The sequence below is a fragment of the Ostrea edulis genome, chromosome 7, assembly GCF_947568905.1.
Source record: "Ostrea edulis chromosome 7, xbOstEdul1.1, whole genome shotgun sequence".
NCBI lineage: Eukaryota > Metazoa > Mollusca > Bivalvia > Ostreida > Ostreidae > Ostrea > Ostrea edulis.
Genome location: NC_079170.1, coordinates 58,669,550 through 58,696,508, shown reverse-complemented (window position 1 = coordinate 58,696,508; position 26,959 = coordinate 58,669,550). Strand labels below are relative to the sequence as shown.

At 34.8% G+C, this 26,959-nt stretch overlaps 2 protein-coding genes and 1 long non-coding RNA gene across 3 annotated transcripts; 2 read left to right on the top strand and 1 right to left on the bottom strand.

The window, feature by feature from the left end:
* Positions 1 to 1,889: 1,889 nt before the first annotated feature.
* On the bottom strand, positions 1,890 to 24,964 carry LOC125654299 (probable glutathione S-transferase 9). The gene is made up of 5 exons (XM_048884175.2): positions 23,546 to 24,964; positions 20,229 to 20,321; positions 12,021 to 12,136; positions 4,738 to 4,842; positions 1,890 to 3,586 (listed from the first exon to the last, which is right to left on the bottom strand). The coding sequence occupies exons 1-5, from the start codon at positions 23,685 to 23,687 to the stop codon at positions 3,422 to 3,424; spliced, it is 621 nt and encodes a 206-aa protein (XP_048740132.1). The 5' UTR covers positions 23,688 to 24,964; the 3' UTR covers positions 1,890 to 3,421.
* On the top strand, positions 8,200 to 9,186 carry LOC130048277 (uncharacterized). Its single transcript, XR_008797124.1, has 2 exons — positions 8,200 to 8,753; positions 8,849 to 9,186. It is a non-coding gene; the product is annotated as an uncharacterized LOC130048277 (long non-coding RNA).
* Positions 24,965 to 25,761: 797 nt separating the features above from the next.
* LOC130048722 (uncharacterized) lies at positions 25,762 to 26,235 on the top strand. Its single transcript, XM_056145762.1, has one exon. It carries the CDS (start codon positions 25,762 to 25,764, stop codon positions 26,233 to 26,235), a length of 474 nt encoding a protein of 157 aa, XP_056001737.1.
* Positions 26,236 to 26,959: the final 724 nt, after the last annotated feature.

Below are 26,959 nucleotides of genomic sequence, written 5' to 3'. Positions count from 1 at the left end.
TTTAAAAATCTTCTCAAGAACCACTGGGCCAGAAGAGCTGAGATATACATGAAAGCTTCCTGACACAGTGGAGATTCAAGTTAAAATCATGACGCCTGGGGTTAGGATAAGGCCATAATAGGGGATCAAAGTTTTACATACAAATATATTGGGGAAATCTTTGAAAATCTTCTCAAGAATCACTGGGCCAGGAAAGCTGAAATTTACATGAAAGCTTTCTGGCATAGTACAGATTCAAGTTTGTTAAAATCATGGCCCCCGGGGTTAGGATGGGGCCATAATAGGGAATCAAAGTTTTACATACAAATATATAGGGAAAATCTTTAATAATATTCATCCCAAGAACCACTGGGCTAGGAAAGTGATGGTGATTTGTACCTTTGTAACAAGGTTTATCGCTGTCATCCGTCACTTCCTGCCATCACCGGAAATGAAAGAAACGTCAAATTTCAAATTAATGCTTTTGAAACAAAACTTACACGGAATAATCAGGTCTCTTTCGGAGTTTCAGAAAATGTGAGACTTACTGGAAGTTCAAACAGCAATTTCCTGTTTAGGGAAAAACTTCACCGGTAAAATTGGTCTTTCTTTGTCCTCATATATCTCGCTTATAGAAGTTTTTTATATGATTTTCACATATATTATTGACATTATCTAGAGTACAATTACTTTTTCAACATTTTCTTCCATTCGTGAATATATAGATATAAAGTCTCTTTTTTCGAAATGAAATATTCAGTCATGTTTATCTCTCATAGCAACGTAACGCAAAACTCTACAAAGTGTTGAGAGTTATTTATATATATATATATATATATATATATATATATATGTAAGACTCTAAATTGCGATGGTTGCCCAAAAGTGCGATGGTCACGCCAAAGTGCGATGGTTTGGGCCAAAGTGCGACGGTCTGTGCCAAAGTGCGACGGTCTGTGCCAAAGTGCGATGGTCTGTGCCAAAGTGCGATGGTTTGATAACGTTACGGACGCCAAAGTGCGATGGTCACGCCAAAGTTCGATGGTGTTTGGTTCAGTAACATTTTTGACGCCACGTCATTGTGACGTCATTCTTAACGTCTTTCAAAATAAAACAGAAAAACTTCAGTTTGCACCAACGAAGTTTCTTTCTGCCGCAGTGCTGACACCAACTTCTTCGGGATATATTGGAGGAAGGCACGGGTGACATGGACGGCAAGGTTTACATTGTTGACCATTGCGAGTACATTTGTTGTCGAACTATCTACTTCGCCCAAACATTCTTTAATTCATGATCATTTATTACTTGCGATGTACACATAATAAATTCCTGGGGGTATGCTATAATGCAAAACATTCTATACAATTTCGCGTTGGAAAAGTTTGTGTTTAATAACACAACTTATTGGTAATGAAATAATTTCTTATTCTTAATTCTTGTGCATGGATTTTGCACTGACATATTTGTTGAAACAACACATGGTTTATACAGTCTGTACCAAAACACTGTGTCGTTTACAACCCAACGGTCTTTGGCGTGTCACTCTATGACACTTTGGCTCATTATTATGTACCATCGGATATTGTCGTGTCGACACCATCGCATTATGGCGCATTTGTCTCACACCATCGCACTTTCGCGCATGAGTGTGGACCATCGCACTTTGGCGTTACATTGGAGTTTGGCGAAGACCATCGCACTTTGGAGTCCCATCGCACTATGGGGTATTTACATATATATGTATACAGTAAGATACACTTTCTATGATACACATCACCAGCGTAGTGAAATATTGATATTTGCAGTACTATCTCAGTCAAGCCGTATAATACACTCCATAATAACGATCACCAGGGTAGTAAACAAGCGAATGATATTGTAAAAAAAAAAAAACTACAGTTAAGGCATAATTGTATTTGAGGAATTTATTTAGAAAATTTACATTTTATGAAATGACAAATAAACATTTTCTCGAGTTTTGATTTTCTAAAATAATGTATACTAATTACAAATGTACAATATACATGTAATGGGATTACAGCATCTGATATATGTAACATAGAATCATTCATTGTCAATAAAATTAATTCAGGATGATGACAATGAAGACATATACTGTAAAACTTCGATAAAAAAAGAAGTGCAATTTAGTCAATATACTTTTAAAAATATGAAAAGTTAAAACAAAAATAGAAAAATGCATTAAATGTTGCAAACATTTCAACATATTGGCATCCAAAGAATCTTAAAAGTTTAAAAATGTATGGGAGCCTCCAATAAGTAAGTATTTCACAAAATTGTTCAAAATACATGCAGTGAAAATATTATAGTCTTCCCCAAAGAGAAAGTATAAAGGTTCCTATCATGTTTGCTATTTGCAACAAATAAAAAGAACTGGTAGATGTAGACAATAATTTTGATAGATTTCATCCCTTAATGATCAATACCACACTTTCCATAGCATATTTCTTTTCTACTTTGCATAACATTTGATATTTTCTACATGCATTTCATCACGCCAAATGAAGAGCTATCTTGTTTTATTTGTTTCAACACTTTCTACGAAATTCTTGAGGAAATATTCATTTTAAATTTCATTTCACTTCGAAAAGCAACAAAGTATTTCAATGAATATGAAAAAATATATTATGCAAAATGTATAAACTATTCACTTGAAAATAAATGGTTAAAATTTTAAAATTTGGACAGACATCTATAATAAGAAAATCGTCAATATTGTAGAATCCCCTATAAAAGATAAAACAGAAAACAACAATGCATTCTGAATATGCAATGATCGACAATAACATAACAAAAAATAAATAATAATGATAATAATAATAAAAATAAAAATATAGAAATAACGACTAAAGTACAAAACGGCTACTGAGTATTTTACTCATATCATAGCATGCAATGTATAAAAAGATCTCCTGTAATATTAAACCCCATTAGTGATGCTAATTCAACTTTCATAACGATGTTAAGAAATGCTACGTGATGAGGTATTTAATCTCATATTCCTTAATATGAGTGTATTTCATTGTACTGATAACATAAAAAAAAAAGGTTTGAACACAAGTTTAACAACTTACTAGGTACTCGCCTTACATTGTTGCATATACATACACAAAGTCCATCATATACATACACAAAGTCCATCATATACATACACAAAGTCCATCATATACATACACAAAGTCCATCATTTTTCATTTATCAACAGCTGGTGATGCTACATAAAATGATTAATATTACGTCTAAAAAAAACCGACTCGGTGGATGGTTTTATCTTGATATGTCGTTAAAGAAATTCAATGTCTGTGATTATTCCAGGCACGTATTGGTTCCTATCATCGGATTCCAGATTTTATAGCATGGCCCTACAAACACAACATTCTTGGCCTATGCCATTGATATCACTATGTGAACTTGTAAACTGTTACACGACAGAGTAAGGTCGGTTTAAGATATATTCACGAAGGTTTGGATGTTGTTCCACCAACCGTCGGTGTTCTGTTAGGCTGTTGTGTTCATCCAGAATAGAGGGATCATTCTGAAGGAAAGTCGTGAACACTTCGTGTACCGCTAGATCCGCCAGTGTGATCTAAAGAAAGGATCAAGAGGTGCTAGGTCACTACGTTCAATCCGAAATGTTGTAGATATTGCACATGACAGGTAGCACGTTGTGAAGGAATCTTAAATATAATACAGATGCCCTCATTGCTATTTTGAAATTTTGGCTTTATTGTTTGTGAATTGAAGAATTACTTCTATATTTTAATTTATGCCTCTATTGTGGCCATACCCTATTAATTCTAGACCCGTGGATACTTTAAAAGGGTACTAGTTGCCAAAGTCACGTTTGCCGATCAATACTAAACTGACTAAAACAATCTAAATTACATAAAATCACTGCTAACATTAAAATTTATACAGTCTACAAATATTTTTGTAATTTTGATATAAAATCTATTTATTTTTTTTTATTATAGAAACAATGTCCATAAGAAATGGAAGTGAATAATGTTTACATAATTTTTACAAAATTCGATCAAAGCTAGCATTTTGGACTCTGGGATTTTAATTTTCTTCCATTCAAAATATTCCAGCAACTGTAATTCTGAATTTAAAAAGTTTTGTTCAAAGCTACTGCCCATTAAATATTACTTTGATAAATTGAAGCCTATGTTAAATTTTGCATGTCCGCATGAGCAATGGTTTAAACATTTGCATTTACTATGACAAATTATAGGTTATTTGTTTATAGATTTTTCAAATACATATTCCTTTACATATGCCTATGCAATATTCTGACCCCATATTTGCTCATGGGAACATGTGGTAACTCCTATTTAAATTTTGACGTTTTTCAACTGATTGAGCAAATCTGAAAAGACATAAATGGCCCATCGTATTTCTCCGTTTGGAAAGAGCGTAGTATTTTGTCTGGAAACAAGTGTTCATGGTTTTTGTCACGCTTAGTTGAAAATTTTCCATTGAATTAAAAATATAAGAGAAGCCAAAATGACAGCAGACGACTGACGAGGTGAGAAAAAAGTTCATTTGAGATTTTAACTCAGTTAAGCTAAACTTACAGAGAAATAAACTATATCATTTATCACGAAGACAAGTAATGCATGTATAAAGATAGTGACATGAGAACCAAAGGAAGCTAAATAAAACGTATCAATATCGTGGTGTTTAGAGAGTCAATCATGTAAGCAGACAACAGATGCTGTCTTTGGTGTTGATTACCTTCGATCCAACAAAGTATCTGTCACCATGCTGTTGTAGAAATCTGGTGAGTCTATTTTGGAACTTCGGTAAGACTTCTTCTGTCATCTTTGATTTAAGGTATTTCTGTAAAACAGCAATACCACAAAACTAAACATGGCTAACCTGTCTGTAATGTGCACGATGTGGGAAACCTTGCTACTGTATCAAATGTTACAGGCGGATTACTGAAGTATTACAAAGGCATGTATGTTCAGTATGCTCTGTATCCTGCTCTGCGTGACTTGTTCTATTCAGTTTGGACTGTCAATCACATCTTTTATGTCCCCAGTTTTCTAATTTGTTCTGTGTGGATTGTCCTAAATTATTACAACTGTATTTCAAACGAACTTGGCTTTAATTCCACATTTGGTAATCCAACTTATACTCAAAATTCCCTTTTCAAAGACGTTAACTTGCACTTCAGTTTTAAACACATTTGATACCCCCAGTCAATGGTTTATTGATTGTATATTGTTTAACGTTCTTCTCGAGAAATTTGCACTCAAATGGAGACGTCACCATTGCCGGAGAAGGACTGCAAAATTTAGGCCTATGCTCGGCGCTTATAGCCTTTGAGCAGGGAGAGTTCTTTAACGTACCACACCTGCTGTGACACGGGTCCTTGGTTTTTGCGTTCTCATTCGAAGGACCGCCCCATTTAGTCGCCTCTTACGACAAGCAAAGGATTCCCAGTCAATGAAATGAATTAATATGAATTGTCGTACATATACTGGATTCCAAAACTACACATAGAATTTTACAGAGATACATTGCAGGATCCAAGTCCCTATTCTTACTCCTCACAGAAAGCTGCTAGAAGGAGAAACTTCAGACGTATTGTACCACAATATTTGCGAGAAGTGGTGTAAATCAAATGTGGATTCTAAACCATTCCAATTTTTTTTTTAGTAAATTACTGAACTTCTTTCAAATGAATAGGATCAAAATGTATGACTTTCAAACACTATGTACTACCATTCCTCACGATGAATTAAATACTACCTTTTTGACATCATGGACAATTAGTTTTTCAATCAAAATAGAATACTGAAAATTCATATTTTGTGATTAGTCATTCAAAAAATTACATTGTTAAACGCCACTCAGATTATACGCAAAGGTACTCTGAAGTTGATAGGAGAAAAAATGTAGGAGTTTCTCATAGACAATGTCTAAGTGGTCTTGGAAGATCAGGTCTTCCAACAATCTGTTGGAATTTCCATGGGCTCCTTTTTTAGCCGATCTGTTTTCATATCCTTTATGAGGAAGAATGTATTCATCAACTTCTACATGAGAAGAAAAATTTCTTACTGTGGCCTTCAACTCAACATTTAGATATATCGACGTCATTTTATCTATCAACAATGTTCATTTTCATTCATATGTTGATTAGATATATTCCAGTAAACTCAAAATAAAAGATACCACAGATAGTCTGTAGGTAAAATGTGAGAAAAATAATCCTTCATTATTTACTTGTGTGGGATAGGGAAATTCCACCTCTGGAACAAGATTCGCTGTCTAGGACTCGGTAAAGCCTCGTCCTAGACTGCGAATATTGTCCCCTTGGTGGAATTTTCCTATTCCACACTCGTACTAATGAAGGATTCTATTATTCTCACACTGCTGCAACGTCATTTGATTGTGACGTCATAAATATTCTACGATTTACATAACACGGTGAAGATTTACGTTACACGGTGAAGTAAAAATAATTTTGCAATGTTATCTTTAAATTTCAATGTAGTATAGCTTTCTGGTTTACAGTGTAAACCATTATCGGATATGCTCTTTCTGTCTATCTAATTACTAGTAGTTTTTGCATCGAAGTTCAAATAAGGATTTTGATAATTTAGAATTTTCTCAAAGCTCCTAAATTTATGCACTAAACTGTAAGTAACATGTGAGAAAAATGATTCTTCATTATTTACTAGTGTAGGATAGGGACATTCCACATCTGGAACACAATCGTACTAATTAAGGATTCTTTTAGTCTCACACTGCTGCGAAGTCATTTAAGGTAGGTAAATCCTATTAGAAATTTCTGTCAATCAAATTTTTTTTCCATTTAAATAACTTTAACAACTCATAAACTAACTAAAAAACCCATATTAGACATACCTTTGCAGGTTTATTTTTATACTATGTGCTACAGAGCATATATACCCCCAAATGCAAAAGCCAAATTTTAACACAAGAATGCATGATCTCATGTTTTATTAAAAATATGCACCAAAGCACATCATATTAAGCTATAATATATAAAAACCAATAGCTATTCATTTATTGAGAGAATTTTTAAAGATATTCAATTGAAAACATACACAATTGCTGTTTAATCTGCTCACATCCTTCAGAAAAAAATCACAGAATATCGCAATTTTGAAAAATTCTCAAAATCTAAATTGTTTACATGCCAGTTTTTCTTTAAAAATATTTAGAATTATATCTAAGGTTAACAAAAAAACATATTTTACCATAGTTGACCAGAGATATTTTGCAAAATGGTCTCTTGAATACGCAAACCCCCATTTTTGAATTTAAGTTTTACAATTATTCTTTGCACACTTTGAAAATAGAAAATTGTAACAGCAAATACAATCTTAAAATCAAGATTAACAGAATATGACAATATATATATATGTAAAACATACTGAAAATTTTGTCCTACCAGACAATTAGAACACAAGGAGGGAGATGGGGGGGGGGGGCGCACCCCCTCCCCTTCCTTTTTCTCACATTTTTTTTTGGTGTGTGTGTTATTCTTTTTTTGTTTGGCTATCAATCATATCATACTTAAAAATACCTACATGCTATCTCATACTTATAGAAAAAATAAATATAATGTAACATATGTGTAGATTCTAGCAACTACAGCTCATGTACAAATAATTTTGTTTCTTGTGAAGAAGAGTTCAAATATTCAACAACTTTGCTGATGATTTTCTGAGGATTTATAATTCTGGGTTTCTTTGAACCAAACACAAACTCACTAAAAACAGTTTGAATTCCACTGTGAGGGTCACGCCTATGTATGATTTTTAACTTGTTCAGGCTTAGATTGCAAGCTATGAGCCTTTTAGAGATCAATGTAGATATTAAATTGCTTTGTACCATTGGAGCTAGTGAGGACTTGATACTATAATAATTTATGGTAAATATATCTAAGATTCACATTTGAATGCTAAATTTGACTCGTACAGTTCTCGTAAACTACAAACATCAAACAAAGAAGTTATAACTGGAACTTTCTAGTCGGTGTTTAAAATTTAAAACCGGATACGTAAAAGCACGGACTTTCCTTAAGAAATAAAATATAATTTTTGAATGTTATTGGGATATGACATGAATTTGGTCACGTGATCAAATCCTATAACGCCCGAAGGGCGTTATAGTAGATTTGATTACGTACCAACTTCATGTCATATCCCAATAACACTCAAAAATGATATTTTCTTTCTTACATTCATATTTTCTATTTTGATTTGTGTTCTTACCGAGCTTCCATGATTATGTAACATATGACCGAAATAACGATCATAGAACACAAAATATAGTTCGTTAGAGTTCTATCGAATAAAAAATTAGGAACAATATCAAAAATAATATAAGATATAGATATTTAATTAAAAAGGTTAACAAAACAAAAAACACGAAACAGGTGTAAAATAAAGGTAATTTAGAGTGGAAAGTTAACTTAAATGAAGACACGAAGAGCGGAGTAAACTACATCCGTGTTGTGATTTTGTCGCCATCAGCGAAGGAGAAACTAGCGTTGGTCTTGCCTACTAAGTTGAAAACGCAATTGTTGAATACAGATTTCGACAAAAATTCAAAGGATCTGAGAGAATTGCTGGAGGATATGTTGCGTCAAGTTAACGTTATGCTCTTAGTCAGGTTTTTGGAAAGAAACAACGGCATGTTCATCATTAGGACTCGCGATTGTAGCCATGCAGACGATTCGAGACAGTAGAACAGATTTAGACAAAGTGCAGGTAGATTGCATCTTTTATTTACTTTCAGTGTGTGTACAAGAACATAAAAAACGAACTGACGGAGTTTCTGTTCACTTGAGAGATTTCTGTTGTAGGATTTTAATGAAGACTCGCACCGAAACCCTCACATAAACATATAAATTTTACGAGCCTCGAAACCAGCCTCGTTTATGATCATGCCGAGTCATAGCCGTGATGGTTGCCAGGAAACAACAGGTTAACTTATCATCATAAAGTAAATAGGCTTATAACTCTGCCTACATTTTTTCGCTTCCAATATCATAGAACTTTATTTTATAATTCGTCATGCAGAAGTTGCAGACGGTATTTAAAACTGTACAAAATGAAACAATAGAATGATATGTTTAATGTTTCTCTTTTATAAATTGATGAAATTCTTGTTTGTTTACAAAATAAACTCTGTATAAATATCCTGCTGCGTTTGTTTCTGTTATGATGTCATTGCAGTGGCGGATCCAGGGTTTACGAAAGGGTGTGTGTTAAAGTCAAGTATTAGCCAAAATATTCAGCCATTTTGGGTGCCAATCTGGAATTTTACTTACATTATTTCTTTTATTTAAATTTGTGGCGAAAGGGGAGGGGTCTAAATCCCCCACTGCATTGCATAAGCAAGAAGTACAGGAACTGACTTTTGAAGAGGTGATTGTATTCATACGCAAGAACAAACTGATCACGTGACCAAATTCATGTTACACGAAATTGAACATCGATTTCATTAGTACTGTCATACATGTATTGGTAAATGTGAATATTTGATTGTGGCGTCATATATTATCGTTACACGTAGAAGTAAAAAAAAAATTGCATTCTTTTCTTTAGATTTAAATGTGATATAGTTTTCTGGGTGGATAACCTTGGGTTTTTAAGTTTACACTTACAGTGTAAACTATTTGAGATCGACTTTATCCATGTGAGACAGGCATGTGATATAAAGAGCGTTTATCGGATACGCTCTTTCTGCCTGTCTAATTAGTTTTTGCACTGAAGTACAAATGAGGATTTTGATAATTTTGAATTTTCTCAAAACTCCTGAATTTATGCACTAAACTCTAAGTAAAATGTGAGAAAAATAATCTTTTATTATTTACTCGTGTGGGATTGGGAAATTCCACCTCTGGAACAAGATTCACAGTCTAGGATGAGGATTTGCCCCCTCAGTGGAATTTCCTTATTCCATGCTCGTACTAATAAAACATTGTATTAGTCACCTGAGAATGTTTGCTTTATATCTATGCATGATAGAGTTGAAAATACAATTAATAGTCTACTACTCATACATAAAATCATTAATCTATGAGGGCAGTCCAAAATATGAGTGGAAAGAGTCATTTCTGACGTCTTAAATGGTTTTAGATCTACATTTGTTATGAAATTCCAAATCAAAATAAGCTGATTTTGGATGTTTTTACTTTAGTTAAATGAAAAAAAATTGTGGTCTTATAAGGGCGCGCATGGCCAAGTGTATCAATGTTACAAATTTCGTAATCAAGGTTTAAATTCAAATAGTTTTCATAGAATACATCAAACTGGATAAAATCAAATTGAGACGTAAGAAACACAACTGACGTCATTTTCTGGTGTTGTTAATATAAGTTAAGGAGGGATCAAGAAAACATCGCTCTGAAAACGCGACGTCAGCGTGACGTAATGAATTATGTGTTGACTGGGAAAACGTGACGTTAACGTGGCGTAATTAATTCTAAATTGACTAGGGAAAACGCAACGTCAGCGTAGTGTAATAAATTCTGTATTGACTAGGGAAAACGCGACGTCAGCATGGCGTAATAAATTCTATGTTGACTAGGGAAAATATGACGTTAGCGTGGCGTAATAAATTTTGTGTTGACTAGGGAAAACGTGACGTTAGCGTGGCGTAATAATTTCTGTGTTGACTGGGAAAACACAATGTCAGCATGGCGTAATAAATTCTATGTTGACTAGGGGAAATATGACGTTAGCGTGCCGAAATGAATTCTGTGTTGACTAGGGAAAACGTGACGTCAACGTGGCGTAATAAATGTTGTGCTGAACAGGGAAAACCACTCGGATCACCTCGGTCGATTCCATCTAAGCTCGGATGTATGGTGTTTTCCGCCATAGTATACAGTGACGTATAACAACATGTTTAGCGTCACTGATCAACTGGAAATACTGACAGCTCTTGCGAAATACAATCCATTATAACCTTTAAAAAAATGATAACACTCTCAATGTTAGTAACTATTTCTCTTTGAGAATTATGGTTTTTTTCTCGAAATAGAGGGCAGTTTTCTGAGTAAAACTCGATTAACTCATTTTTTTAAAAAAAATACATATTTTGATCACTACTTTCTGAAAGTGAAAGTTCTCCGGGAGAGTAAATAGACTACCGCATTGCAAATATTAGGCGTAGCTGCATATCACTTACCGTCATACATCCGAGGCTAGATGTAGGGTACCGAAGGCTACCGGAATATGCCGAAGTTTGCTGAATGTAGGGAAAACGCAACGTCAGCGTGGCTTAATAAATTCTGTGTTGACTAGGGAAAACGCGACGTCAGCGTGGCGTAATAAATTCTTTGTTGACTAGGAAGAAAACACTGATACATACTAACGAAATTGATAAAAGTATCAGGGAATAATTAAAATACCCATATCCAGAACGTTGATTTACAAGTGGCATAAACGGTTTTCTGATGGTGTGTTCGATGTGAGAGATGCCGCAAAAAGTGGAATTATGCAATGAAAATAGAAATTTTCCAACTCATGACATTATACATGTAGTAAGCCTTACAGTGAGAGAAATCGTGTCTCTTTGTGGTGTTAACAAATATTTCAATTTCACCAAGGACAGTAAATAGTATTCTGGTCTATTTGACTATTTGGCTAATGATGTGTGCAGCATCTCCGTCGAAAAGCAAGATATACTGATGATAACAACGTTACAGACACGTCAAATATGGCTTGCCACCGGACCATGCGGCTTACATATAAAAAGCATGCTGATAACGAACTAAAGTATTCTGCATTGCTCCAATTTTTTTTACATTACCATGGTGTATACTAAACTATTATTTCACACAATTACCACATTCGTAATTATTATAAAGAGAAAAAAGTATGCATCCACGAACTTTTTGGACAGCCCTGGTTCGGTAATAACTGAGTATAAGCCATACAAAAAATGATCATGCGGATTCTTCCCTAATTCAACCCCAGAAATTATATATATATATATATATATATATAAATTATAAACATCGTTACCAGTTTGCTTTCGTCTCTTTCGTGGATGATTTTGGCGTTTTCCGCTCTCAGGTCGTCACATGTGTCCACAATCTGTTCCACTAGTGCCTGCTCCCAGTTTGTATCTCCGGCCAACCCTTATTAAAATCAACACATAATTCTGGGATATTTGCCAATTATGAAAGGTGAAGATAACGAACAGTGATCAATCTCATAACTCCTATAAGCAATACAAAATAGAGAGTTGGACAAACACAGACCCCTGGATATATCAAAGATGGGATCAGGTGACTGTGTCTCGGATGAGTAAGTACCCCTTGTCGACCGGTTACATCCACCATGAACCCTATATCTTGATCAGGTAAACGGAGTTACCCGTAGATAAAATCAGTGTGCTAAGAACGGTCTAACAATCGGTCTGAAACAAGTCAGACAGCATTTGACCCAATGATAGGATGTATTGGCCAACTAGATTCTTACAACGACCATAGTATTTGCGAAATGCTGACTTTAAACGCGACGGTTCAAAACCCTGCACCATCAACTTTTTGTCAGTAGCCTGCCTCGATTTAAAAACTGATCATACGCAGAATAAGATCTTGCTTATCGAATCAGTTGAGAGATATAAACACCTTATGCAGGTGGTATGGAATAATCGTTCCGTTTATCATAAAGTTGACTTGTTAGTTTGTTGTTAATATCTATTTTCAATAAATTGATATTCGTGCTAATCAAAACAATGCAGATCCATAACTCTGGTATTCTTTTGGGCTTTTTGACACGATAAGAATGGTTTCGGTCACTTAATCTTTTTAATACAATTTAGATGTTTCTATAATCTGTTAAAGTTTTTTTTATACAATGTGTATACTTTCTATAAAGTTTTAAATATTCTTGATAGAATTTATGTCCAGATATTTTGTACATATACCAAATGCTGTCGATGTTATGATGATTAAAGCAAAATTTGCTTCATAATAAAACAAAAGGTATTTTTTAATAGAATATATAGCGTAAAACATGAAAGTTCACTCATTTTTGGCACCATGCTGTAGAATGTGGATGTTTTATATAATTTGTTGAAGATTTATACTATATGAATATTTTCTATAATATGTTAAACGTTTATACAATGTGGATGCTTTTTTTTTTTATAATAAATGTATGCTAAATATATATATATATATATATATATATATATATATATATATATGCAATGTGGTTGTTTTCTATAATCTGTTAAATGTTTATTATCACATTCTCATTGTATTCTTGTCTCTTACTGATCAAACACAAACTAGAATATGCAATTCAATTTGTATAATATGGTTTGGTATGAGGCAACCAGCATACGAAACTACTTTTTTTTCTTGATTTACTTCACAATAATGCTGTGGGCCTTCTATGAAATAGAAAGTCCACGTATACAATTCTACTGCGTACTAGACAGATTGTTTTCTTGTTGTTATACAATACTACTGCGTACTAGACAGATTGTTTTCTTGTTGTTATACAATTCTACTGCGTACTAGACAGTTTGTTTTCTTGTTGTTATACAATTCTACTGTGTACTAGACAGATTGTTTTCTTGTTGTTATACAATTCTACTGTGTACTAGACAGATTGTTTTCTTGTTGTTATAAAGCAAGACGTAACACTAGAATCTACTTACAATACTTTTAAAATCACTGTGGTAAAAATCAAAACATTCTCTGTTTGAATTTGAACAATAGCTCAAAACAAAGATATCATATTCGAACTAATGATATATCAAACATTTGTAAATTTTGCACTGTTCATTTTGAAATACGTTTCTTACTACACATTGTGGATATTCTCTATAATCAATTTTTTAAAAAGTTTTCTACAATGTAGATGTTTTCTGTGAAATATTTAAATGATATCGATGTGTATTATAGTCTGTTAAATGCTTACACAATGTGGATGTTTTCTATTACGTGTTAAATACTTACACAATGTGGATATTTTCTATTACGTGTTAAATACTTACACAATGTGGATGCTTTCTATTACGTGTTAAATGCTTACACAATGTGGATGTTTTCTATTACGTGTTAAATACTTACACAATGTGGATGTTTTCTATTACGTGTTAAATACTTACACAATGTGGATGTTTTCTATTACGTGTTAAATACTTACACAATGTGGAAGTTTTCTATTACGTGTTAAATACTTACACAATGTGGGTGTTTTCTATTACGTGTTAAATACTTACACAATGTGGGTGTTTTCTATTACATGTACTTGTTAAATACTTACACAATGTGGATGTTTTCTATTACTTGTTAAATACTTACACAATGTGGGTGTTTTCTATTACTTGTTAAATACTTACACAATGTGGATGTTTTCTATTACTTGTTAAATACTTACACAATGTGGGCGTTTTCTGTATAATATATCAATGATGTGGTTGTTTTCTATAATCTGTTCAATATTCATACAGTACAGTGTAGATGTTTTATATAATCTGTTGGATATTCACACAGTGTAGATGTTTTCTATAATCTGTTCAATATTCATACAGTGTAGATGTTTTATATAATATGTTGGATATTCACACAGTGTAGATGTTTTCTATAATCTGTTGAATATTCATACAGTGTAGATGTTTTATATAATCTATTGAATATTCATGCAGTGTAGATGTTTTCTATAATCTGTTGATTATTCATACAGTGTAGATGTTTTCTATAATCTGTTGAATATTCATACAGTGTAGATGTTTTATATAATCTGTTGAATATTCATGCAGTGTAGATGTTTTATACATGTATAATCTGTTGGATATTCATACAGTGTACATGTTTTATATAATCTGTTGAATAACATTCATACAGTGTACATGTTTTATATAATCTGTTGAATAACATTCATGCAGTGTAGATGTTTTCTATAATCTGTTGAATATATATACAATGTGGATGTTTTATATAATCTGCTGAATATTTATACAGTGTAGATGTATATATTCAATATTCATACTATGTAAATGTTTTATATAATATTTTGGATATTCACACAATGTAGATGTTTTTTGTTACTCTGTTGAATATTCATACAGTATCGATGTTTTATATAATCTGTTGAATATTCATACAGTGTCGATGTTGTTGTTTTTGTTTTTTTTTATAATTTTTTCAATGTTTTCTATAGTTTGTGAATATATATACAATGTAGATGTTTTATATAATCTGTTGAATATTCATACAGTGTAGATGTTTTATTTAATCTGTTTAATATTTATACAATGTAGATGTTTTATATATTGTTGCTAGTGTATGATATTGCTTACCTACATATCATTCGCAAATAAACAATACAAATAGATATAATAAGTAAACACGGTTTTAGCCGAATTTCCTTCCGCCATCTTGGGATGATAGTAACGATCGTTACTATCATCAGTTTAATACCAGTGGTAAACGAAATAGCAGCTTATATTGACGTTAACTAGATCTCACCCCGTGGTTTGAAGAAAGACGAATCGTAGAGCTAGACGTTTCGTCCAAAGTCATGTATAATATTTACATGTATATTTAAAAAAGATTAAAATTTTAATTTGCTTTCATTAACTCAAATTTTGTTCCATAATCATGAAAATTCTAAATATTACAATAGGTTCAAAACAAATATAGTTCCTAACAATGTATTCCAAAACAGGCACAAAGAATTAGGCTGCCCCCCCCCCCCCCCTTGACAGTGAGCAATTTTTTAAAAAAAATTGTAGTGCAAATAAATTGAGACTGTCCCCTCCCCCATTACTTTTAACACTATCAATGGGACACGTCTCCTTCCCCTCAATGGGGCACGTCTCCTCTCTCTCAATGGGACACGTCTCCACCCTCTCACTGGGACGCGTATCCTCCCTCTCAATATGACACGTCTGCTCTCTCTCTCTCAATGGGACACGTATATTCCCTATCAATGGGACACGTCTCCTTCCCCTCAATGGGACACGTCTCCTCTCTCTCAATGGGGCACGTCTCCTCCTTTTCAATGGAACACGTTTCCTCACTTTCATTTGGGCATGTCTATTCCCCCTCAATGGGGCACGTCTCCTCTCTCTCAATGGGGCACGTCTCCTTCCTCTCAATGGGACATGTCTCCTCCCTCTCACTGGGACACGTTTATTCCCTATCAATGGGACACGTCTCCTTCCCCTCAATGGGACACGTCTCCTCTCTCTCAATGGGGCACGTCTCCACTCTCTCACTGGGACGCGTATCCTCCCTATCAATGGGACACATCTCTCTCTCTCTCACTGGGACACGTCTATTCCCTATCAATGGGACACGTCTCCTTCCCCTCAATGGGGCACGTCTCCTCTCTCTCAATGGGGCACGTCTCCACCCTCTCAATGGGGCACGTCTCCACCCTCTCACTGGGACGCGTATCCTCCCTCTCAATATGACACGTCTGCTCTCTCTCTCTCTCTCTCAATGGGACACGTATATTCCCTATCAATGGGACACGTCTCCTTCCCCTCAATGGGGTACGTCTCCTACCTGTCAATGGGGCATGTCTCCTCCTTTTCAATGGAACACGTTTCCTTACTTTCATTTGGGCATGCCTATTCCCCCTCAATGGGGCACGTCTCCTCCCTCTCAATGGGACACGTCTCCTTCCTCTCAATGGGACACGTCTCCTCCCTCTTACTGGGGCACGTCTCCTCCCTCTCAATGGGGCACGTCTCCTCCCTCTCACTGGGACACGTCTCATCCATGTCAATGGGGCACGTCTCCTCCCCCTCAATGGGGCACCTCTCCTTCCTCTCAATGGGACACGTTTCCTCCCTCTCAATGGGGCACGTATCCTCCCTCTCAGCGGGGCACGTCTCCTTCCTCTAAATGGGGCATGTCTCCTCTCTCTCAATGGGGCACGTCTCCTCCCTCTCAGTGGGGCACGTCTCCTTCCTCTCAATGGGACACGTCTCCTCCCTTTTACTGGGACACATTTCCTCCCTATCATTTGGTCACGTCTCATCCATGTCAATGGGGCACGTCTCCTCCCTTTCCTCCCTCTCAATGGGGCACTCTCCTCCCTATCAATGGGGCACGTCTCTTCCCTCTCAATGGGACGCGTCTCCTCCCTCTCAATGGGACGCGTCTCCTCCCTTTCAATAGGATGCGTCCCCTCCCTCTCAATGGGAGAGGCAGAAATATCATGTAACTGTCGCATCCAAAACTTTCCCCACTAGAATTTTTGAATTCTCCAACAAGTCTTTTTCCTTTACAGTTCTATGATCCCACCATTTTTGTATGAATTCCATACGGTACCGGAACAGCTAATTGTCCATGATAATAACATGTACTTAGAGAATTCATGATGGGAAAAATAAGTTGCAAAGGATAGAAAATAGGATGTCCGATTATTTTACACTACACTCAAAAATCCATTCTAGACTAGTTCGGTGTGAATATTGAACAATATGTCTAGTCGTCTACATCTTTTACGGTATACACATGTAGATGCACTGAAATCGTAAATTTGTCAGAGAAAAATCGGGCTAATGTTTGAAAGTCAGTCAAAAGTCTACAGGATTTCTATAAAGTTATTTATGGAAGTAGGATGCCTTTTCTCGTTGTAAATTATCATACAGGTGACTTAAATTGTTTCGTATGGTTCCAAACTCTCCCATTATAAATAAACTGTGGGTTACCTCGCTTCAATGAATCACATGGCATCTCAGATAGTTGGAAGAGAAAAAAATATTAGCAAAATCAACTTTCACTCAATATAGGAGTCTGGGGTTGATATGCAAGGAGAAATACAAAAAAGTGTGTCCGTTTGGTATCAATATCCGACATATATCCGGAAATTAATGAGTATTTACATAATGTGTTTGATAAGTGGGCAATGCGAATACGCTGTAAAATCGCTGAGCTGTCATAAAAACCTACTTGTGTTCAACAAGGTGTTTTCAGTGGAAATGAATGATTACATGTTTTGTGTGAATAGTCTGAAGCGTCAGACTGAGTGTAGAATTATCTTTGACCTTCAGTATTTACCTCAGTATTATCAAGAAACAGGAGTGTCTGGTATGCAACAGAAGACAGTCGTGATTTGAAAAAGAATGCAAATAATGATAATAAGAATCCTTGAATACATTGTAGTGACTACTGACAGCATGAATATAAACGCCGGTAGTATAAGTATTATCTTAAATCGTTTAGTATGGTTCCAACCTTTGCTTTCCTTTTTGTCAACGTGATTGTACAGATAATTTAAAAACTATGTTTGGCGATAAATGTAAAATTGATCAGTCCCATCACTCTACAATCCTTACTATTGATACTGAGCGTAGTAGATGATATGACTAAAACTATACTTATCAAATATTCAACTTTATGTTAGAAATTCAATCACCATCGTCTTTCATTTATTTCTAATCTCAGTTTTGGATATTGATGACGAGCACTCATTGGTCCAATGGTCAGTGGTCTCTCTTGACCATCGAAAACCGCTATTTAAACGTTTTCTTTTCCATGTTCCGTTTGAATTTCATGAAGTCTTCAGCTATTGAATGACCAACCCATTCTTGGAAAATAAAGAGTTTGTTTATTCCTTATGTTGGCGATTGACATGAACAAATTTATGTAGCTTTCTAAATAAATCAATTTCCGAAATATCTCACGTAACTTGATTTCAAAGGAACTCTTTATAACAGTGCATAAGAAATTCATTCACAAATACACAGAAGTAAAGAAGACAAATTTTGAAGATTAAATGCATTTATACTATATATCTGTCCCTGCCCTAAAGTCTGAACCTCTGACCCAGCGGTCAAATAATTTTGATAAAAGTCTCCATCTAGCTGGTCAGGAAAAAAGAAAACTTAAAAATATGCAATTTTACTATATGAATCATAAAGCCTTCCCTAGCACCCGGATCCGGGGGCCATGAATTCCACAAATTTGGTAAAAGCATCCTATCAGGGGTTTGTGTAGGGGTGTCTTTGTCATTTGATAACCGGAAATGGTGTCCATTAACCCGAAGTCCCTCTGATATTGTAAATAAAGCCATATAGGTCTGTAAACGTAAATAATTTGTCCGAATAACAATCTCTCATAGCAAAACGAATTTCAATCAATTAGTTAATTTCCCCATCTTATTATTAAAAATTCCCCATCACTTGTATTAAAGACTGTTCATTTATTATAATCACTGCCTGCCTTTGTTTAAAAGTGCCCTGGCACATAAGATATAACTGTGCTACTGCACATTACATTTGTTACAGTGTCTGTTATTAATACCTCATAAGTTAATATCTGTAATCAAACATGTAGCTACTGTTTTGATGGTGTTCATTTGCACATTTAATTTTTTGTGCCACCGCATATTTTAAACCTTTACAGTGACATTGCTGGTATCATTTTTGTGATTATAAATGATTGTCTTGTACACACTTTTTTTTGACAAAGACATGAAATATAAAAATATGTACGGAGGAATGTGGCACATACTTATAAGTAAACTAGTTTTTGTATTATACGGATTATTGTTGTTGTTTCAATTATTTGGATTATTGTTGGTATTGGTTTTTATTATTATTATTAAAATCTAAGAAATTGTCCATGAAAAAGAACAAAATATAAAATGTTCTAAAGTTTCTAAAATACATGTATATAAAATTGTTAAAATGGTGAATGTGTCTATATGATACTTCCTTATAATGACAATACAGGTAGTTTGTCTACAAGATACCCTTGAGTATAAAAGATGTTTAAAAATAACATTATTTTTTCAAGTTTGACCTCCAACCCTCAGGCCCAAGTAAACATGAAATTCACAATTCTAGTTCCCAAAGGTATTCCATACCAATTTTGATGAAAAATTGCTCTGCAATTTCAGAGAAGTTGATTGCGTTCAAACGTACTATGAAAGAAAGAAAACCGAGAACGACGGATGCCAAATCGGAATTAGTCACCTGATAAACTATATTGACCTAAAATATCGTATTGAACAAATGATTTCACGTCTTTTTATTTTTCGCTAAAACAGACAGGAAACAATCGAAATTTCTTATAAATTCCAAAAATGGTTACTCTTCCAAAATTGCATATTATAAAGGCAGGTTTACACTGTTTCCGTTCGTGCTGTATTGCATGAATTAAAGGATACCCTAACTTCATAACATTCAAAAAATGGTACAAAAAGAATGATCACAAAAGCTCACAAGAATTCAGAAAATGTCGTCCTTACCAAACTTGCGCGCTAAATATCGTGCTATGGTGAGACTTTGCGTCAGCTGTTTTCCATCGACCTCCAGGAAAGGAAGCTCACCTGTTGGGGTGCCTGAAATCAAGTAAAAAATGTTATCACGTCACTGATGGAAAGTCCAGTCTTCGGCAAGACATCAGGGGGTGCAGCTATTGATCTTTGACAACCAGAATATGCTTTATTATGCAAGATATTTGCATATTCCGGGTCCTGTCGAATAAGTTCAAAGTCTGTTCTGACAGCCATCTGGGCAATCAGCAGTCATATTTTTATTCTATGCTATTATGTATATGTATATTTTAAAAAATTATATTTTTATGATTTTATCTTTATCTTAATCTATATTTCTAAATGTTTTTGATATGGTAATACGTAATGAGCTATATAAGTAATATACGGGCGATACGTGTAGGAATATTATACATGAAGTTAAAAAAGTCCATGTTTTGTCAGAAAGAAACCTCTGTTGTTTCAATGTATCTTATTTCTCAGAAAAAAGAAGACACGTTGCTGTACAACAAACAAAATTAATATTACACAATTTAATTAAAATCAGACTTCTTAGATCCGCGCCGTATACTCTGCGATTGTGATCGTATCTTAGGATCTCTACATCGTCATAATGGCTGACTTCCTTTAAAATCATGGATGAAAAAAATCGATATTAGCAATATTTGACTTTTCCTTTTCCATTTAAATACCTTGTCGAGTAGCTCAGTAGGTTAGAATACCGACTGGTGACCTGTAGGTCGCAGGTTTGAGTCCAGCAGGGGTTTTTAATTTTTTTTTTTCAGATTTCCTTCCACTAAAACTGTATTTTTTGACAAAATAAAGTAAATTTGAAAATTTTCAACTTCAAAATATTGTTGTACATATCCTCCACTTTTCATCTACGTCAAATTTATCTGGTGTAGCATACCTCCTTAATTCGATTGTCATGCGGACGTGAACTTCTATGGGGTTATGTCAGATCCTATTATAGCGATAGTGAGCGTATTTTAGGATCTGATTTTAATTAGATTGTGATATTACACATCCTATACGTACTGTAATAGTACTAAGTTTTGACAATCCATTGCTGACAAATATATGTTTTTATATTCATTCATATTTAGATCTTAGATCCACTCCTTTATTTACACCACTATACAAAGGTACACTTACAATTTATATACCTTGAGGGCTTTGGTCATGGATCTGACTGTGTTCATTTTGTGTGAAGGGTTTTTATTGGTCAGTGATTGTCAAGTTGCATTTGGTTGGTTTTCTCGGTTCTATAGTTTTACCGCCAGTTTTGAGCAGTATTAATGTTATTCAGAAGCTAGGTAGACATTTGAATTGACATGATTTTTAGAGAGAGTTTAATACTGACAGCAGACTGCAAAATCCTTGATTTCTGGTGAGTAACATAATCATACTAATTCCTATTGCTACTAGTTAATTAAAAGTCTATTCTGTATATTTGCAATATAAATTTCCCATTTGCACTTGTACTAAATGACTGAAAGAATGAGTCAAATTATTCCTTAGATTGATTAAAGAATTCAGTTATATATATATATTGCTGTATTGTAAGGTGATATAAAAGTGATTTTACATTGTACATACATGGTACTTTATTGAATTATAGAGTCAATCCTGATATATTGTCCAAGCTGTAAATTTACTGAGGTCCTATAGAAGGGTATGACAATATTGTTGTTTTATTTCATTAATTACTTTTTATTAATATTTACGGGAGAAATACTATTTTGCAAAATGATGTATCTTTAGAGTTATCTCCCTTAAATGATAAACATATCTTGATGGAAATCAGTAAGATTAAATATCGTTTAGCATAGGCTTGGATTGTTCAGTTAATATTATATCATTGTTTTATAATATTTCAGGGCTATCTTTAGAGATATATTGTCTATTCCATCACTGTGTCCGAATAAATAGATTGAGACCTGAACCCTACAGGCGTTTCCTCAGTCCTTCTTGTTGGAAGAACCCTGTTACAGCACTTTTGCTAATCAAAAGACCTACAAAGTGTAAAATACATCAACATACATGTATTAAAGAGAGAATGATAAAATCACAAGCAATACTTATAAGGAACATGCTGTGCTTAGAGTCGTACTAAACAGTATTTTTCAAGAATCCCTATGCAACTCGGTTGTTATTGAGTTGATCAATTTGACGTAGAAACGAAATCATGACGTCATAAATTTTTTAAAGCAAGACCGGAAGGATTTTTAAAAAAAAATCAAATAGCTATGAATCTGCATGATTTTAGCATTCATATTGTCCACATTTATACCCCTACACATGTATTTCGATTTCGTAATCTACAAATAACAGAGACTTGGAACTAATTAAAGTGTTGAAAACTCATGAAATTGGTTGATACTTTCTCCGAACACTGATTAAACATTTACATTCATTAATCCGATATTCTGTTTGAAAAATATAGTTTCTTCTGAATATATTATTTCTGCATTTTTAGTTCCATCCTAGTTTTTGGAGCAAGGCATTCCAATTTATGTGCAATATTTGAAAAATGACAGGACTTTTAAATATTAAAATTCTATTTGATGAATTTTAACGAATCAAAACAACTATTATTAAACTTTTTTCCAGATCTATATTGTTAGAAGACATGAGATTGCGTTAATTTTTAAAATTTAATGATTGTTTTGTGTTACTTGTGTTTTGTTGACAAATTTAGCATATAAATAAAAAAGGTCAAGTTTAACACACTTTAGCTCAATGACAAACACAACGACCCCAATTCATAATCGCCCTTCAGAATAATTGACAATACTACAAAACTAAGGTTTTCTCTTTACCTACAAAATTGTTATTTTTAAAAAGAATGATTTCACTCGGGTTTTGAAATTTTGTCGGTATCCGTGTCGTCATTTCCTCGACCTTTATAAAATTTTATTAATATTCTTGCAGTCTCAGTTTTAAAAGAGCAAAGAGTGGTTGTTTAACTATAATATATCGATCTACCAAGATTTTTAATGTAGATTTTCCAAGACTGCCATACAGGTCTTAAAATGTAAAAGGACGCCAAAAATTGCGTGTGAGTAATGCTTCATAATAATTACACGTGTAGGTATGACCTCATAATAATTACACGTGTAGGTATGACCTCATAATAATTACACGTGTAGGTATGACCTCATAATAATTACACGTGTAGGTATGACCACCCCCTTTCCTTCGTCAGATACGAGTTAAAGGTCCGGATTCAGCTCACTTTAGCCTGCGTCAAAAGCTATTTAAAAAGTGCATGCAAAATCCAACCTTACCGTGCCTATACTCCTCCCATTCATCCACACCGCCTTCGTTTACGCGAATGTCCTGAAAATCCACTTTGGCGAGTATGAACAACATTCTGATCAGTTCCCCCCGTCCCCTCACGGCAAAGTAGTGTAACTTATAGCAGGCCATCTACGCTCCGACTCCGGCGGCACGCTGTTTAGCGTTCATTTATAATGCACGGTTTGGGTATACGATTTCAGGTCCGTGCTTGATTGAACCCTACAATATATACATGTACTATTTATCCGGGAATTTCAGATGATGAAGCGATTTCTCTTTCATAACATTCATTTGTCGTGTTAGCAGGTGCAATCGAGCGAGTATTTAACAGAATTGACATCGGGTCGTTTTAATTATAGAAAGTTATTTAGTGCATGAAGGTTAATATATTGTAGAAGACCAGAAACCAAACCCCAAGTCGCTCCGTGTAGTTTTAATTAAAGACTTTTAACACCCTAGTTTACATGAACCTGAATACCTTCATTATGATTCAAAAAATGGCACGGAGATCTCTCATTCAGCTGCTGCAAGTAACATGTAGTGGAATAAGATAGGTATGTGGACCTTAAAGACCTCATATAGGTATATAATACACAACGATAAAGTGTCACACTAACCGGTGGAAGGGTTGCACTTGGTAGTCCCGTCACAATCCGCTATCTGGGTACTCGTCCTTGCCTGTTTTTATTTATTCTAAAGCGCTTGATAATCTTTCGAAAACTTTTATTTAAAAAAGTGGCCTAAATAATATAAAACTATAATGTACCAAAAAGTGGCCTAAATAATATACAGCTATAATGTACCAAAAAGAATTTCATTCTGTAACACATCAGGAAAATTTCATTCCACAATATATTCTGTTACAACCCAAAACAATATCATTCCGCACACATACATCCTAAATCCACCAAAAAATAAAAAATTAAAAAAAATAAAAATCACTTCCGGTCATGCAACAGATTGATTGTATCTTGTTTAACGTCACTAAGACCTATGCTCGGCGCTTACGGCCATTGAGCAGTGAGGGTTCTTTAGCATGCTCTACCTGCTGTGACACGGGACATCCGTTTTTAATGTCCTCTCCGAGGACCCGTGACATTCACACCTGATGCCGAACGTTTGGCGATGGAACTGTCACTACCTATTTTAGGTCTGTCGCGGCCGGGATTCGAACCCCGACCTTCCGCATGCGGGGCGAACGCTCTATCTCTAGACCACCGCGGCGGTCAGACGTATTAACAAACAAAGACGCAGATATACAATAAACCAACGGAACTAGAGTCATTGGTAAATAACAAGCATGTTCCCGATCGCTTTGGTCAATCGATTACTTGAAGAACAGGTCAATGTGGACAATTCGCGGATTATAAAGCGTAAACTGACCCAAACCAGGTTATACTCGTATAATTTGCCCCTGAATTAAAGTGATTCCTTAAATGTTTAGGAAATGGAACATGGTAAAATCCAATAAGTCGTCTTCTTGTCCATAGAATACCATCAATATGATGTGAAGGCTCTCGATTCGATTTTCGACCCAGGGGCTGCACCATACCAAAGACGTTTATGATAGGTAGTGACCTTTAGAAAGAAGCATACGAGTTACTGTAGGCATTGTTACTCATTGCTGCAGCCTAAACACCATGATATGTACGTGTACATGATACAGAATTCTAGTAAAACAGCATGATATGTACGTGTACGTGATACATAATTCTAGTAAAACAGCATGATATGTACGTGTACATGATACAGAATTCTAGTAAAACAGCATGATATGTACGTGTACATGATACAGAATTCTAGTAAAAACAGCACGATACGTACGTGTACATGATACGGAATTCTAGTAAATGATACGTGTACATGATATGGAATTCTAGTAAATGATACGTACGTGTACATAATACAGAATTCTAGTAAATGATACGTACGTGTACATAATACGGAATTCTAGTAAATGATACGTACGTGTACATGATACGGAATTCTAGTAAATAATATGTACGTGTAAATGATATGGAATTCTAGTAAAACCGTATGATATGTACGTGAACATGATACGGAATTCTAGTAACTGATACGTATGTGTACATGATACGAAATTCTAGTAAAACATCATGATATGTTCATGTACATGATACGGAATTCTAGTAAATGATACGTACGTGTTCATAATACGGAATTCTAGTAAATGATTAAAGAGATGTACAATGGTAGTAGTAGCTGTGTCATCAACAATGGACAGTCATCAGAATGGTTTTCAGTCAAAACTGGAGTCAGACAGGGATGTGTGATGTCAGGTTTCCTTTTTATAATTGCTGTGGACTGGGTTATGAAGAATACCAGCAACGGAAAGAGAACAGGCATCAGATGGAAGTTTATCAACCAGCTAGAACACCTTGATTACGCTGATGATATTGCCCTCTTATCTACTAAGCACCAACACCTGCAGGAAAAGACCGAAAGATTGTGTAAACATGCTGAAAGTATTGGTCTCCGGATCAACACGAACAAGACCAAGGTGTTGAGAATTAAAAACAAGGAAACAAATCATATCACAATCAAGGGAAGAAACGTTGAGGATGTGGACACTTTCACATACCTTAATGCTATTGTCAACAACAGAAGACATCAAGCACAGACTGAGTTTAGCCAGGAATGCATTTGCAATGCTTAATCCTCTTTGAAAGTCCACCAAATACAGCAGAGCAACAAAGATCAGAGTATTTAACAGCAATGGAGCAGAAATGTGAAAATTAATGAAAGTGATGTCACCAGATTGGAAACTTTTCAGAGAAAATGTCTACGAAGGGTACTCCGCATCTTCTGGCCCATGAAAGTCAGTAACGATGAACTATACTGTAGGACAAGGACATGCCCAGTAGGGGAAATTGTTAAATGCCGAAGATGGAGATGGATAGGACATACTCTGAGGAAACCACATGACAACAACTCCAGAGTAGCCCTGACATGGGCCCCAGAGGGTAAGAGAAAGAGAGGTCGCCCAAAAACAACATGGCGAAGAAGTGCAGAGGCAGAACGCGAACAACTAGGATGGCAAACTTGGAGCGAAGCAGTTACAGTAGCAAATGACAGAGCGAAATGGCGGAAGATGTTGTAAAGCCTTATGAGCCGATCATGGCTCGAAGAGGATAGGTAGGTAGATAGTAAATGATATGTACATGTACATGATATGGAATTCTAGTAAAACAGCATGATACATACATGTATATTATACGGAATTCTAGTAAATGATACGTATGTGTACATGATACAGATACTAGTAAAACATCAATATGCGTACATGTACAGAATTCTAGTAAAACATCATGATACGTACGTGTACATGATACGGAATTCTTGTAAAATATCATGATACGTACATGTACATTATTCAGAAT

What these genes read in the sequence shown, in the direction of transcription:
- LOC130048722 (XM_056145762.1), top strand. Translation starts at nt 25,762, where the DNA reads ATGTACAATGGTAGTAGTAGCTGTGTCATCAACAATGGACAGTCATCA.
- LOC125654299 (XM_048884175.2), bottom strand. Translation starts at nt 23,687, where the DNA reads ATGGCCTGCTATAAGTTACACTACTTTGCCGTGAGGGGACGGGGGGAA. An exon ending in ATGGGAGGAGTATAGGCACG is followed by an intron (nt 20,322 to 23,545) that starts GTAAGGTTGGAT and finishes ACTTGATTTCAG; the next exon opens with GCACCCCAACAGGTGAGCTT. An exon ending in AAAGAGACGAAAGCAAACTG is followed by an intron (nt 4,843 to 12,020) that starts GTAACGATGTTT and finishes GCTGTTTTACAG; the next exon opens with AAATACCTTAAATCAAAGAT.